Raw genomic sequence first — 12,700 nt, 5'->3', positions numbered from 1 at the left:
GCATCCATTAAACAAATAATACATTTAAAAAATGGCACAAAACAAGATACATGCAGTGTTTCCTCTGTTGAATGCTCTCACCTTCTCATTATTTATTCAGAAGTGTTTGATGAAATTAATAATGCAGCAAGATATAATCCTAAGCATTAGCTTGTCTGCAGGGCCGTCAAACTTGTCGTCTTTCTCCACCTCTCTTCCTCCATAAAGAGGGACTCCCACTGTGCTTTTAAATGACTGCTTATGTAAACCTCCGTTCCTGCTTTGTCTGTGACTCCCCCACACATCTCCATCATACTGTACGCTCTCCTGCCCTCTCTCTCTCTTTCTCGCTCACTGCTGTTATTTTCTGCTCATTTTTCATCTCTAGTTCTGTATCTACAGCTCTTTCCTCCTACATGTTTGCCGACATTCTCGTCCTTTCCTTTCTTCCTCGTCCTGTATGTATTTGAATGTATTGTCTATGAGTGTTTGTTGAGATTTTTAGGTTGAGTATTTAGTGTGTGCTTTATAACTGTGTGAGACATGCAAATAAAAACATGCTGTGTTTGTGTGTTTGTGTGTATTGCAGCATTGCTAGTGGCTTTGGTGGCGCATTGTTTGTGTACTTGAACCGACTTATAGTCCAGTTCATCCGAAATCAGAAGGCCATCAACAAATTCCTCATGAAGAAGTAAGTGTCAACAGTTTTGGAAAGTAATATCAGCTTAATAATGACAACATCTAAATGAATTATGAAGCATTTAGAGCTGCAACGATTTTTCAATTATTAATTAACCCTAACCTATGGGTTTTAATGTTTATTTTGTTTTTTTTAATACAGTACTGTTTCAGGCACCAGCTCTGTGTTTTTTCTGTCTGTCAAATTCTGTGATCATTGGAATTTGGAATGAAGTGATGCGACTTGAAGCTGGTCTTATATATTTGCGAGCTGTCAATGAGTTTAACTCATGCAACGTGTATGTAATGCTCAAGCATTTCTTGAATAAACCTGGCGTAATAGATGTTTTTTTTTACAGCAGATATTTCTTTAATTGAAATAGTAGGACAAACACAGGATTTACCAGGAACATTAATTAAAGTTCCACTCCAGCTTAATAATGACAACATCTAACATCATCTCTACACCTGTAAAGGATGTTTTTTTTTTTCTGCTTCATGAAAAGTGAATCGTGAAAAGTCAAAAACATCTCTTTTTTCATGTGTCAACCATTGTATATGGATGTTGAATCATGTTATTTGCTGATCCAAGTGCAAATCTTCACAGTTTAGTGTAAAGTATTAACATTTTTCTGGTTTTGAGAAAAATTGGCATATCTGCTGCTAACACCAGCTACTGCATTACATTTTTTGTCTTTCTTAGTCCACTCTTTCATCACCCTCTTGTCCAACCAGCATGAGGCTTGTTGTCCCAGACTCCTCCCCCTATCTTTTTTTTATTAATTTATTTCCATATATATTTCACATTCCATATCTCATATTGTCTATCCTTTAATTGAAGGTGCTATATATCACACCACATGACTGTCTATGAAATTAAAGGCTGAGATTAATATTTATAATTTATATACAATGATATATTTATTTATACACAAACAGAATAAGCATTGAAATATTACCTACTTCACTTACATGGCTTTACACTGCTATTCCAGCCTTAAATGGGTAATTTCAGTCATTTTTCTCTCTGTCAGCAGTTTTTCCATGTCCGTTCATCTCTGTCTGTTTAGCACAAGCTAGGACCAGTAACAAAATGAAAGGTTGTGAAATAAATATTATAATTATATACAAACCGGATGACATTTTGTAATAAGTTTACTATTTACATTCTTGTGTTATTGCTGCAGTTAGAGATGGCCTGATATCACTTTCCGTCCCTGATACTGATATGATACCATGATATCAACACATTTTGTACAAATGCATTTTCCACCACAATTACAAAGACATAATTCTCCAACTGTCTAACAAATATTGCTCTCCCATGAAGAAGAAATACATACCAAACAACATGACTCAGCTAAAATACTGTGGCTGAGTTTTATGTTCGATTTTATAGTCTCTGCATAGTAAATAATGAACCTTTTTCACTCAGTCATTGCCAACCGCTTTATCCTCCAGTTGAGGGTCGCAGAGCCAATCCCAGCTTGACATAGGGAGAAAGGTGGATTCACACCCTGGACAGGTTGCCAGTCCATTGTAGGGCAAACATATCTAGAGACAAACTATCATTCCACTACACCTTTGGGTGAAGTAGAGTGTTCAATTAACCTCAGCATGTTTTTGGACATGTGGGAAGAAAACGGAGAACCCAGAGAAAACCCAAGCACACATATGCAAACTCCACACACAGAGAAACAGCAAACTTATTTGTGTGAGGCAGATATTTGGATTTTATACGAGTTTGCATTTTTCTCTTATCGACATCTGTTCCAGAGATTTTGACCAGTATTCGACTGATACTAACACCAAGTATCGTAGCGGCTCATCTGTACTTGCAGCGCTGGATTGCTCCTGTTTTTGTTCTTTCTGATCAGTCTTTCTCTCCCTCTCCATCTTCCTTTTCTTCTCTCCTCTCCTCCTTCTCAGACGACTCCTGTATCCAGCACTGGTCACTTTACTTGTTTCCACACTAACATTTCCACCTGGCTTCGGGCAGTTTATGGCTGGAAAGGTATGTTCCCCACACATTAATCACACACTGTAATTTATTTATTTTATAGCAGTCACAACATCACAAAGACTAACTGAATACTGTTACACCTTCAAGTGATTGCAGAACATTTGTGTGATTTATGTTATTATTATTATTATTTTTCAAACTACACATGGGAGGGAAATTTCATGTCATGATTATCCAAAATTATTGTGAATCATGATATAACATTTTTGATGAAAGTCAAACAAACCAAATTACTGTGCTGTACATCAAGCACTGCTCTTATCAAGTCCAATATCTCATGTGCAATCCTGCTTTAAACTGTAAATATTAAGGTCTTACTATGTATTCTGGCTAATTAATGTATAATCTGCATATATCAACTTACTGTGAATGCATTTTATGGATATACACAATAATATCATATACTGTACTATCCTTAAATGTGACATGACAGTCTAAATATCCATTTATGTTACTGCATGATTAATTATTTAATAGCCGAGTTAATGTGCTCACGTGACTTGAGTATCTTTTTGCACACGAGACAACCATACTGTTCTTTAACTGAGCTGACTCACAATTGTGTGTGTGTGCGTGTGAGAGAGAGACACTTTTCACCAATTACAATCCTATCATCTGTGTAATTATTGGAATTAGAAAAAAGAACATCATTTTTTTTTTGTTCAGTCAGACCTCACACACACTCGCAGACAGACACACACAATCTCTTTTAGCTCTCTTAAGCTCTAAATCCTCCCACACTGACCCACTCTCCTTCAAGCTCCACTTTCACAGAAGACACTCAAAGCTATTACCTTCACACGTTACATGTTCACCACCCATGTCTGCATCTGCACTGCCTTTAAACACAACTTTACTACGATACACTTCCTGTCTGATGCATTGAATTTCCACTCATGTTTTTTTTATTTTTTTTTAAATACACTGTCACAGCATTAACTCCTCTAGTGACAAATTGTACACTTCACGTTCAAAAGTTTGGGGTCACTTTTTTTTCCCCCCAATGAATATTAAATGAATCAGAAATACACTCTATACATTGTGCATGTGGTAAGCGACTATTCCAGCTGCAAATGTCTGTTTTTTAATGGAATATGTATAGGTGTAAAGAGGCCCATTTCCAGCAACCTCTCCAGTGTTCTAATGGTACATTGTGTTTTCTAATTGCGTTAGAAGGCTATTGGATGATTAGAAAACCCTTGTGCGATGATGTTAGATGTTATTATTTTGAAAAAAATTATTATTTCTAATCTTGTCAATGTCTTGACTATATTTTCTATTCATTTTGCAAATCTTTTGATAAATGAATAAAAAGCTGAATAAAAGTGTGACTTTTAATGGAAAACACAAACAAATTGTAAGGGTGACCCCAAACTTTTGCATGATAGTGTACATAATAATATAGACACACTATGGGTGGCAGATTGGGAACACGGCTTGTAACCAGAAGGTTGCCAGGTCAAAGGCTAAAATATGAGGTACTCTATTTGCTCATGCACATCCAGTGTACACCTAAGCTGTGTTTCCATCATGGTTCAGTTTAGTATGATACATCTTGGAATGGAAATCTTGCGTTTCAACAGAGAACGGTTCCTTTACTTGGTAGACGGGGTGTGTGCGGTGCCAGATGTGACGTGAAAGAATGGTGACATTGAACGCATCACAACAGACAACAATGGATGACTTCCTGCTTGGTTTGTGGCTGTTTTGGCATGTTGGGCATGAGTGGAACGTTAAGTTTGGTACAGTACATATTCCATTAGAAATAGTACCTAAATAACAGATCCATTTTGGCACCCTTCCCTTGGGGTACCAGAACAAAATGGTAGAGTACAGTCAGGGTGGAGCGAGACTGGCACGACTCCATGAGCAACATGAAAACATCAACAAATATGTCCATCATTGTTATCTGTTGTGTCACGTTTGAAGCCAATAGCACCGGTATGACATCATGTTACCTCACTGACACGGCCATCGGGCACAACGCACAGCTCGTCTGCCGTGTAAAGGTACTGTCCTCGAAATGCAAGCCTGACCAGACACTGAACCTGTTTGTTACATTATTTTTATCTATTTTTTGCAAACCTAATTAACTGTGGATGTGAGCAGAACAATCTGAAGTACAGTTTGAAATACATACATTTAACAGACACGCAGTCCTCAGTTTTCTCTGTCTTGATGATGTCACTTCCTGTGGCCTGTAGCTCACACAGAAGGAGGCTCTGGTGACTCTGTTGGACAACCACACGTGGGCCAAGCAGGGCATCGCTGAGGAGTTTGACTTCATTGGAAATGCTCAAGCCTGGAAACACCCGCAGGTCAACGTCTTTGTCACCCTGGTCCTCTTCATCGTCATGAAGGTAGGTCAGTGAATGACTGGAGACTCAAATTGTCCTGGCGTTGTTCAATACAAGGAATTAAATATTCAAGATACTTAGTAACCTATTGGGAGTTACTTCATGGAGATAGTGGTAGGTGGCACAAAATTCCAAATCCACCACCACCAGTGACATTTGCTACTTGCTCTAAGTGGAAATATTGTATTTTCCTAATCGGCCACCCGTTTCTCCTATCATTCACTGTTTCTTCCACTTTTCCACTGCCGTGAAATGCAAGAGCGTGATTTCTACGGCTTCCTCCCACAGCCCAAAAACATGCAATATGGGGATTAGGTAAATTGGTCACTCTAAACTGACCGTAGGTGTGAGAGTGAGAGTGAATGGTTGTTTCTATATGGCTCTGCGATGGACTGGCGAACTGTCCAGGGTGTACCTCACCCTATGTCAGCTGAGATTGACACAGCACCCCCCTGCGACCCTCCTGTGGAGGTTAAAGTGGTAGATAATGTACAGTATGGATGATGGATGTTTCCTTAATCTTTGATGACACATTATGGTCATTCTATGACCTAATATAATACATTTCATATTGATTATGCATTTAATTTCAATTGGAGTTGCAAATGCAGCAGTGATTTTATTCCAAACTATATTTTTTCCCCTTTATTCCATGTTGTCAGGCTGCCACATAAAGAGTTAACGCCTCTTCTTGACCAGATTACATTTCTCCACATCTCAAAATCCAGGAAGGGGGCATCTGAAGTGTGAATAGCAATTAAACATTTGAATTACTGCCACTTTATCAATCGAGATTGTTAAGATACAGACATTTCAAACAAACTGGTTTCTATGATGACATAAATGAGGAAAGCTATGCAGAGACAGAGGACACAATAGGAAAGCATATTGGACATCATAGAGAGATCTATTCAAAATTCAGTAAGAGGAAAATCTGCAGCAATCCTGCAGTGTGCATGTTTTTTCCTTAATGCAGCATGTAAACTAATTGAGCTCATAACTCATAAATCAGGTCAGTTATAGAGGGGGACAACGACTTGAAAGTCAGAAGCTAGATTCAAAATCATTGTACACAGTTACAGTAAGTAAAGCATGGGTTTAAACTATGTGGATCCCAGCTGATTTAATTTTTGCTGCGGTAAGAAGGACACAGGGGAGGTTGGATATGCAGTAAAGGTATCAGCTCCTGCTTTAACTCCTCTGGGTTTCAGATAAAGTACTGGAACACAGCCACTGCACTCTGTGTCTCAGAGGGGAGAAAACCAAGCTGAATACTTTTACTGTATTTTTTTTCTTCTCTTGTGGAAGAGGGTGCTGCTTGTGTTGTGATTGAAGTGGCTTGTGTGGTGCTGCTGCAGTTCGGCTGAAATGAAATGTCCTCTCCCAGAAAAAGTGGTTGTAAATCTCACTTCACTATATCAAGAGCTACAGTGAGTGTGTAGTGGGCGTAAAGTGTACACAGTGTCCAGTGTTGAGTGTACAAAAGTGCCAATGAGTGCAGAATAAAAAAGATGCTGCTTATGTAATTACATTTTTGTATGTGTGTCAGTATGCTCTTTTACTAAAGGTTGTAAACCTCGTTTGGTATATTTAATTGAATTGTATATGGTTTTCACTTCATGAATCCAAACAAAGGATTTTTTAACATCAAAATAACAAGATAACACAGTTGAATTTACTGATGGAGGCAGCAGTGGGTCAACAACACCCATGTGCTTTGATGTAAAAAAATTTATTTTCTCTAAGGACAACATTAATATCTTAAAGTATGGTAGATCTAACCAGTTACTTTTTAGTTGAGTCTTCTGTCAAGAGGCTAAAATCTTCCATGGATACAGCTCTGCTGCTAACCATGTGCTTACTATTGTTTTTGTTTTGCTTTTAAATGTATATTCTACTTGTCCGCACTCCTTTCCGCTGTGGAAATAATTTGTGATATAGAAATATTTTCTCATTCTCATGTCTGTTATATGGAAGCCCATTTCCACCAGAAAAAAAGAGGTAAAACTTAACCTTGATAATAAAATATCAAGGCTAAAAAAAAGTATGTAAAAATTATGAAATCAAAAGTAAAAATGTCTCCAATTTCTCGCCATTTCTCCCAGCTATCATTCTACATGTGTGTATGTGTTGGTTGTGTTTACCCACAATGCTCTTCGTTGTAGTCCGTTTCCTGCATTTGGTTCACTTGAACCGAGACCTACATTTTAGGCAGAGCAGAGACTGCACATTGTGAGGCCAGCAAGGCGATGGATGAAGGGAACATTACAAACATTGCCGTTTAGACGCATGTGCACTTCTTATCTTATAATTTGAACTTCTTATCTCATAATTAGGAGATTTTATCTTACTTCGGGGATATTTTTATTATCAAGGCTAAGTTTTAACTCTTTTTTTTTTTCAGCTTCAATAGTTTTACCATTGTCTCTTATTTATATCTTTTGTTTTTCATGACTATCACTTATCTTATTTTAACTGTGTTGTTACAGATTTCTGTTTATCTCCTTTCATGATAATATGCTGGCAAATGTTCACCTTGTCCAAGTCTCACACTGGTGGATCTCACAGAGTCACCACTGACTATGTTAATACATAGTCGATACATCCGCACTTAAAAAGAATGAACTATCGTCGAGCAGGGCTTATAATGTCAATCTAGTTAACCAAATTATGGAATGTACTTCTTATTCATGATTGATCATGTCACTAATCGATTATCAGTAAAGAAAAGGTGATAATACACTGTATGTTTGGTACTTATAGACTGATACTGATAGAATGAAGGTTCCAGTTTCATAGTTACAGTATATAAGCACAGAAACAGATTTCTGACATTGTGTGCTACTATAAATAAAACATTTCTGCGTTAAAGTATCAACAATAGAACAATGCCTCGTTTCAACCCCTGTGTATGCGTGTTGTATGGGGGCCTTTGTGAGGACCAAAACATCTTACAAACAGTAGTGTTGACGTTTTGTGACGCAAATGGTGTCAGTGGAAGGTGACAGATTGACTTAAGTGGAGACTTAATGTGACAGAGATGCATATGCCACATATACACAGTGACACAGTTTATCAAGTCCCCATAATATAAATGATTACATTTTACAATGAAGACATGTTGTATGGTTAGGATGAGGTTATACAATAGTTAGGGATAGGCCAGTAGGAGTAGTTATGTTTAAGGTTAAAGCCTTAAAGTCGCCGTAAAATGAATGTATGTAATGTCCTCTTCAGTCATAGAAAGCAGATTATGGCCCTGTCCCAATACCTCCCCTAACCCTAAATATTTGCCCTTACCCTAAATTTTGTGCGTTCACGTGTAGGGGGGAGCACGGGGGGGGGGGGGGGGGATGTGTGATTTTGCCCTTAAAATCAACTCTCAAAATGTACTGAGCTCTGATGCGGGCTTAAAACGAAGTGGAAGGAACCCATGATGCTTTGCAAATTCAGTGAGCCATCTGATTTTTTCAACAAAGATGGCGGCCACATCTGAAGAGGAACAATTTTGTTGTAATATATCTTCGCAAATAAGCCTGTTACAATGTCAAAATGTGTTGGAATATGTTGGTTTGATAAACATCCAAAGGACCATTGAGCTTTGAACACTAATTTCAGAAAATAACTGACGATTTATGAAAGCAGCTAGCTAACTAGCTAGCGGCTATTTGCAGAGTGCTTCGAGAGAGTTTAGGTATCTAATGTGTTAGTGTTTCGCGTTATTCTGCCCCCCACAGTCTCTAGACGTATCTGCATTTAAGGGGTGTCCCATTTCTAAGTGACAAAATAACCCTCAACACTTGGTTTTGAGGGCCAGTTAAGATTAAGGGTTGAGCTTGAGGGTTAAGGAAGGAATTGGAATTGGCCCTTAGGGTTGAGGGCACTCCAAACCAAGTGGAAATTTTAAGGGGGAGAAATGGGACAGGGCCGATGTGTCCCTTAAGTGATATTCTTAGAACCCACACACTGTGCATTTACATGGTTAAGACAAATACAGCACTTCCTTATGACATGCACGTGTAGGTAAGTCACATGTAGGACATGCACACACAGTTCTAACTTTAATTGCCCACCTGCACAAAGCTCATCATGCTGCTCTCGACATACAGTACATGAGCATGTGCTGATGCCCACCCTCTTACCACACATACACTCCCACAGCATTCAGTCAGGCAGGAATGGCTCTGTCTAATTACAGCCTTTGGTTTTTCTCAGAATTCAGCTTGGTAATTTTCAAAGGGATGGTTGCTCTCGCTCTCTCTCTCCTTTTCATTCTCGGTAATGAATGGTTCTTTTATTTGTCACGGCAGCCATCTTGTCTTGTTGCTCCTTTTCAAGTCGCTTTTTGACACAGGCTCTCATGCAGACTGCTGAAAGTGCGTGGAGCGTGCTGATGGTTTTTCAGGTAAGGCTAGAGAGTGAAGCTACTCAAAAAACCTTAATTGATGATGTATTTTCTAACCCCTTACCCTAACCTTAACCATCACAACTAAATGCCTTACCCAATATAAATCCAAATTAAATCGACAACATCATCAAGAGCATGGGAACCCAACAATTCACACAATGAGACAAAAGCATCATTGGAGAGAAAAAACCTCCCTTTTTTACAGAAAGAACTCTCTAACAGAACCTGACTCAAATGTCGTGTTTGCCCGTCATGCAGCTCTGCGTGGCCGGCGTGCTCTCTCGGGGCGCTCGGCGGGTAGCCGCTCGCTAGCTAGTTAGCTAGCTGCTTTCATAAATCGTCATTTATTTTCTGACATTAGAGTTCAAAGCTCAACGGTCATTTGGATGTATATCAAACCAACATATTCCAACACAATTCGACATTGTAACGTGCTTATTTGCGAAAATAATACGAAAAATGTTCCTCGGTAGATGTGGCCGCCATCTTTGTTGAAAAATATCAGCCGGCTCGCTGAATTCTCAAAGCATCATGGGTAATTTCATCTTCCACTTCTTTTTAAGTCTGCATCAGAGCTCACTACATTTTGAGGGTTGATTATAAGGGGAAAATCACATTTCCCCTTGCAACATGCAAACGTGCAACATTTAGGGTTAGGGGAAAAATGTAGGGTTAGGGCAGGTATTAGAACAGGGTCTTATGGACCTCACAAAGATAGCAAAATAAGAACACAAATTCTGGAATACGTGTTAAGTGTGTGTCTTTTTTATCACATTTGAAATGAAACACACAAAGGAATTGCTATATTTAGTGGTGTGCAATTGGGTACATCAACAGCTCTTAATAAGTAATGTGTTTATTAATACAGGTCTCTGTGTGTGTGTGTGTGTGTGTGTGTGTGTGTGTGTGTGTGTGTGTGTGTGTGTGTGTGTGTGTGTGTGTGTGTGTGTGTGTGTGTGTGTGTGTGTGTGTGTGTGTGTGTGTGTGTGTGTGTGTGTGTGTGTGTGTAAGATTGACAGAGAGGTGGCTTCACTCTAATTGGAGTGGGACAAGAGGAAGGCCCCCTGAGGGTCTCTCGAGGCCCCTGGGCGATAGACTGTCCATCGAATGTGACTCTCTCTCACACACACGCACGCATGCGCGCGCGCACACACACACACACACACACACACACACACACACACACACACACACACACACAGAGACTCCCAGGTGATTGACAAAATGAACACTGTATGAGTGTCCTGGATAATATCTTTACCCGAAGTATCCTTCACTTCTCCCACTTCTGTACCTCTCTCTTCTATTTTTTGTGGATCTCTCACTTCTTTGTTTTGCTCTTTAGTCCGTTTCATTTTTTATTTTTTTAACACTGGACTTTATAGCAATGCATAGCAAAGAGAATTAGATAAAAGAAACAATAAATCATAAAGAGCTGCATTTGACCAATAAGCGCCCTGAATGCAGCTGTAGAAGAAGCTTCTTTCTCTTTTATCATTCCAACAGTCAGTATTATTACTACTGGAGCCTCAGAGCAGATTTATTTAGTTTGTATTATGATGGCAACATTTTTCTTTAAAAAAAGTCAGACCTAGGCCTAAATGAAGATGGAGGCAGCTTTATTAATAAATCATGTCTTTCTTTATAGCTGCAGTACATTGTTGTTGCTGTTGAGCCAGTGTAAAAATGTGGATAACAGTTTACAGGCACATTTTAATTGAAATGTATTCATTTTTTTGCCTTGTGTAAGGAAACAAAAACTTTCTATTAATCGTTTATGTGAAATTACATTAACAGAGTTTAGGCCCATCCTATGCTTAAATCCAACTAAAATGAATCAAGAAGACAAGTGTTGTTTTATTTAACCAGTAAATGTAGCTCTCATTATGTTGTCTGACTAAGTCTTAGTCACATAAATTGACTGAATTTCATTATTATTTTCTTCTAAAATAGTTTATCCCGAAGCAGCTCCATAACTTATCCTGTAAGTCTCATTAAAGCTTCTGTCAGAATCGATGTGGGTCATTAGGTAAGTTTTAATTGCATTTTAATGCAGGAGGTTTTCAAATTAATTCCTTTTACTTTTTTTTCTTCTTTTTTTTTTTAAATTAACAGAAGCACGTATACAGTTTGAAACTGACTGACAGTTTATCAAAATGGTCACAGATCCTCATCTATTTTGATGCTTGTGCACTATACCAGTGAGATGTACTCTTAGTCGATAATATTAGATTAGATTAAATATTAATGATTCCTTCAGGGTAAAGTGAGTCACTCCCACTGCTGCTGCAAAGAGCTGGACAAAGCAAAAGCTTTAGAGATGAATATAAATGGTAAAAAACTAAATAAAAAGAGCAAATGCATCCAAATGCCTTGTTGAACAAAAACTATCAACTCTTAATGACTAATTTTATGCCAGATATAAGACGTTCTGAATTAGACGTAAAAAATAATATGTATTTTTTTTCCTAGTCAATGTGCTGCATGAGTTGAGATGTAGGATAAGTCTCAGCAGCTCCAGTTTGCTTTGGAAAAACACACTGCTGTTAAATTATACATCACATCATGCTGATTCTGTCATAGAAGAAGGCTTAGATGGACTGAGGCTGATGCAATATTGCTGTCTGGCCTGTAGTGTTTAACATAAAAATATACTTGGTGATAAATTGTCATACTCTCAGGCTTAGTGCCAGAAGTAGTAGAAGTAAGGAGTATTTGTGTTTTATTAAATGACACACAAAAATCTAAACAAAATATGCAACAGCCGTTTCCCAGGTTTATAGTATTATCAAATGCACACTTTCCATTCTATTGAACTTCAACAACACACTGTCAGAACAAACTGCTTAAAAAAAAAATGGAACTTCTACATGATACATTATACATTTAAAAATAAGTAGAGTTTTATTATAATTTTGCAGATATGAAACCTCTGTACTTGTTTAATTGAATTTGAAATTTGAACTTTTAGCATAGATTCATGTTACCGAGTGCTTCTTCCAACATGAATATGAATATAAATCAGAATCAGAAATACTTAATTGATCCTCCATATAATGTATTTAATATGGACAAAAAAGGTTAGATACTATAAAATATGTACCTCTGTCAAATATATAAGAACTAAATAAATTAGTACCAATATACAGTGTTTAACAGTATTCGAAACAGTTAAGTGAATAAGTGAAATCAGTGATCTGTGTAAAACATAATCTATAAATTTAAGTGTTGAAACGTTCAACTACATTTGTGATA

At 37.9% G+C, this 12,700-nt stretch overlaps 1 protein-coding gene across 1 annotated transcript in view; it reads left to right on the top strand.

Moving 5' to 3' along the window:
• Positions 1-12,700, top strand: part of LOC310925319 (chloride channel protein 2-like) — a gene marked incomplete at both ends in the record, with an annotated part of 151,023 nt that overhangs the window by 87,445 nt on the left and 50,878 nt on the right. The window contains 3 exons of the mRNA XM_083887242.1: positions 569-670; positions 2,587-2,671; positions 4,885-5,040. Coding sequence (XP_083743368.1) covers positions 569-670; positions 2,587-2,671; positions 4,885-5,040 — 343 coding nt within the window. The remainder of the gene's footprint in view (positions 1-568; positions 671-2,586; positions 2,672-4,884; positions 5,041-12,700) is intronic.

The sequence above is a fragment of the Microchirus variegatus genome (assembly GCF_963457635.1).
Source record: "Microchirus variegatus genome assembly, chromosome: 3".
NCBI classification, from domain to species: domain Eukaryota; kingdom Metazoa; phylum Chordata; class Actinopteri; order Pleuronectiformes; family Soleidae; genus Microchirus; species Microchirus variegatus.
Note: the sequence above shows the minus strand (reverse complement) of the source record. Positions and strands in the feature narration are given on the sequence as shown.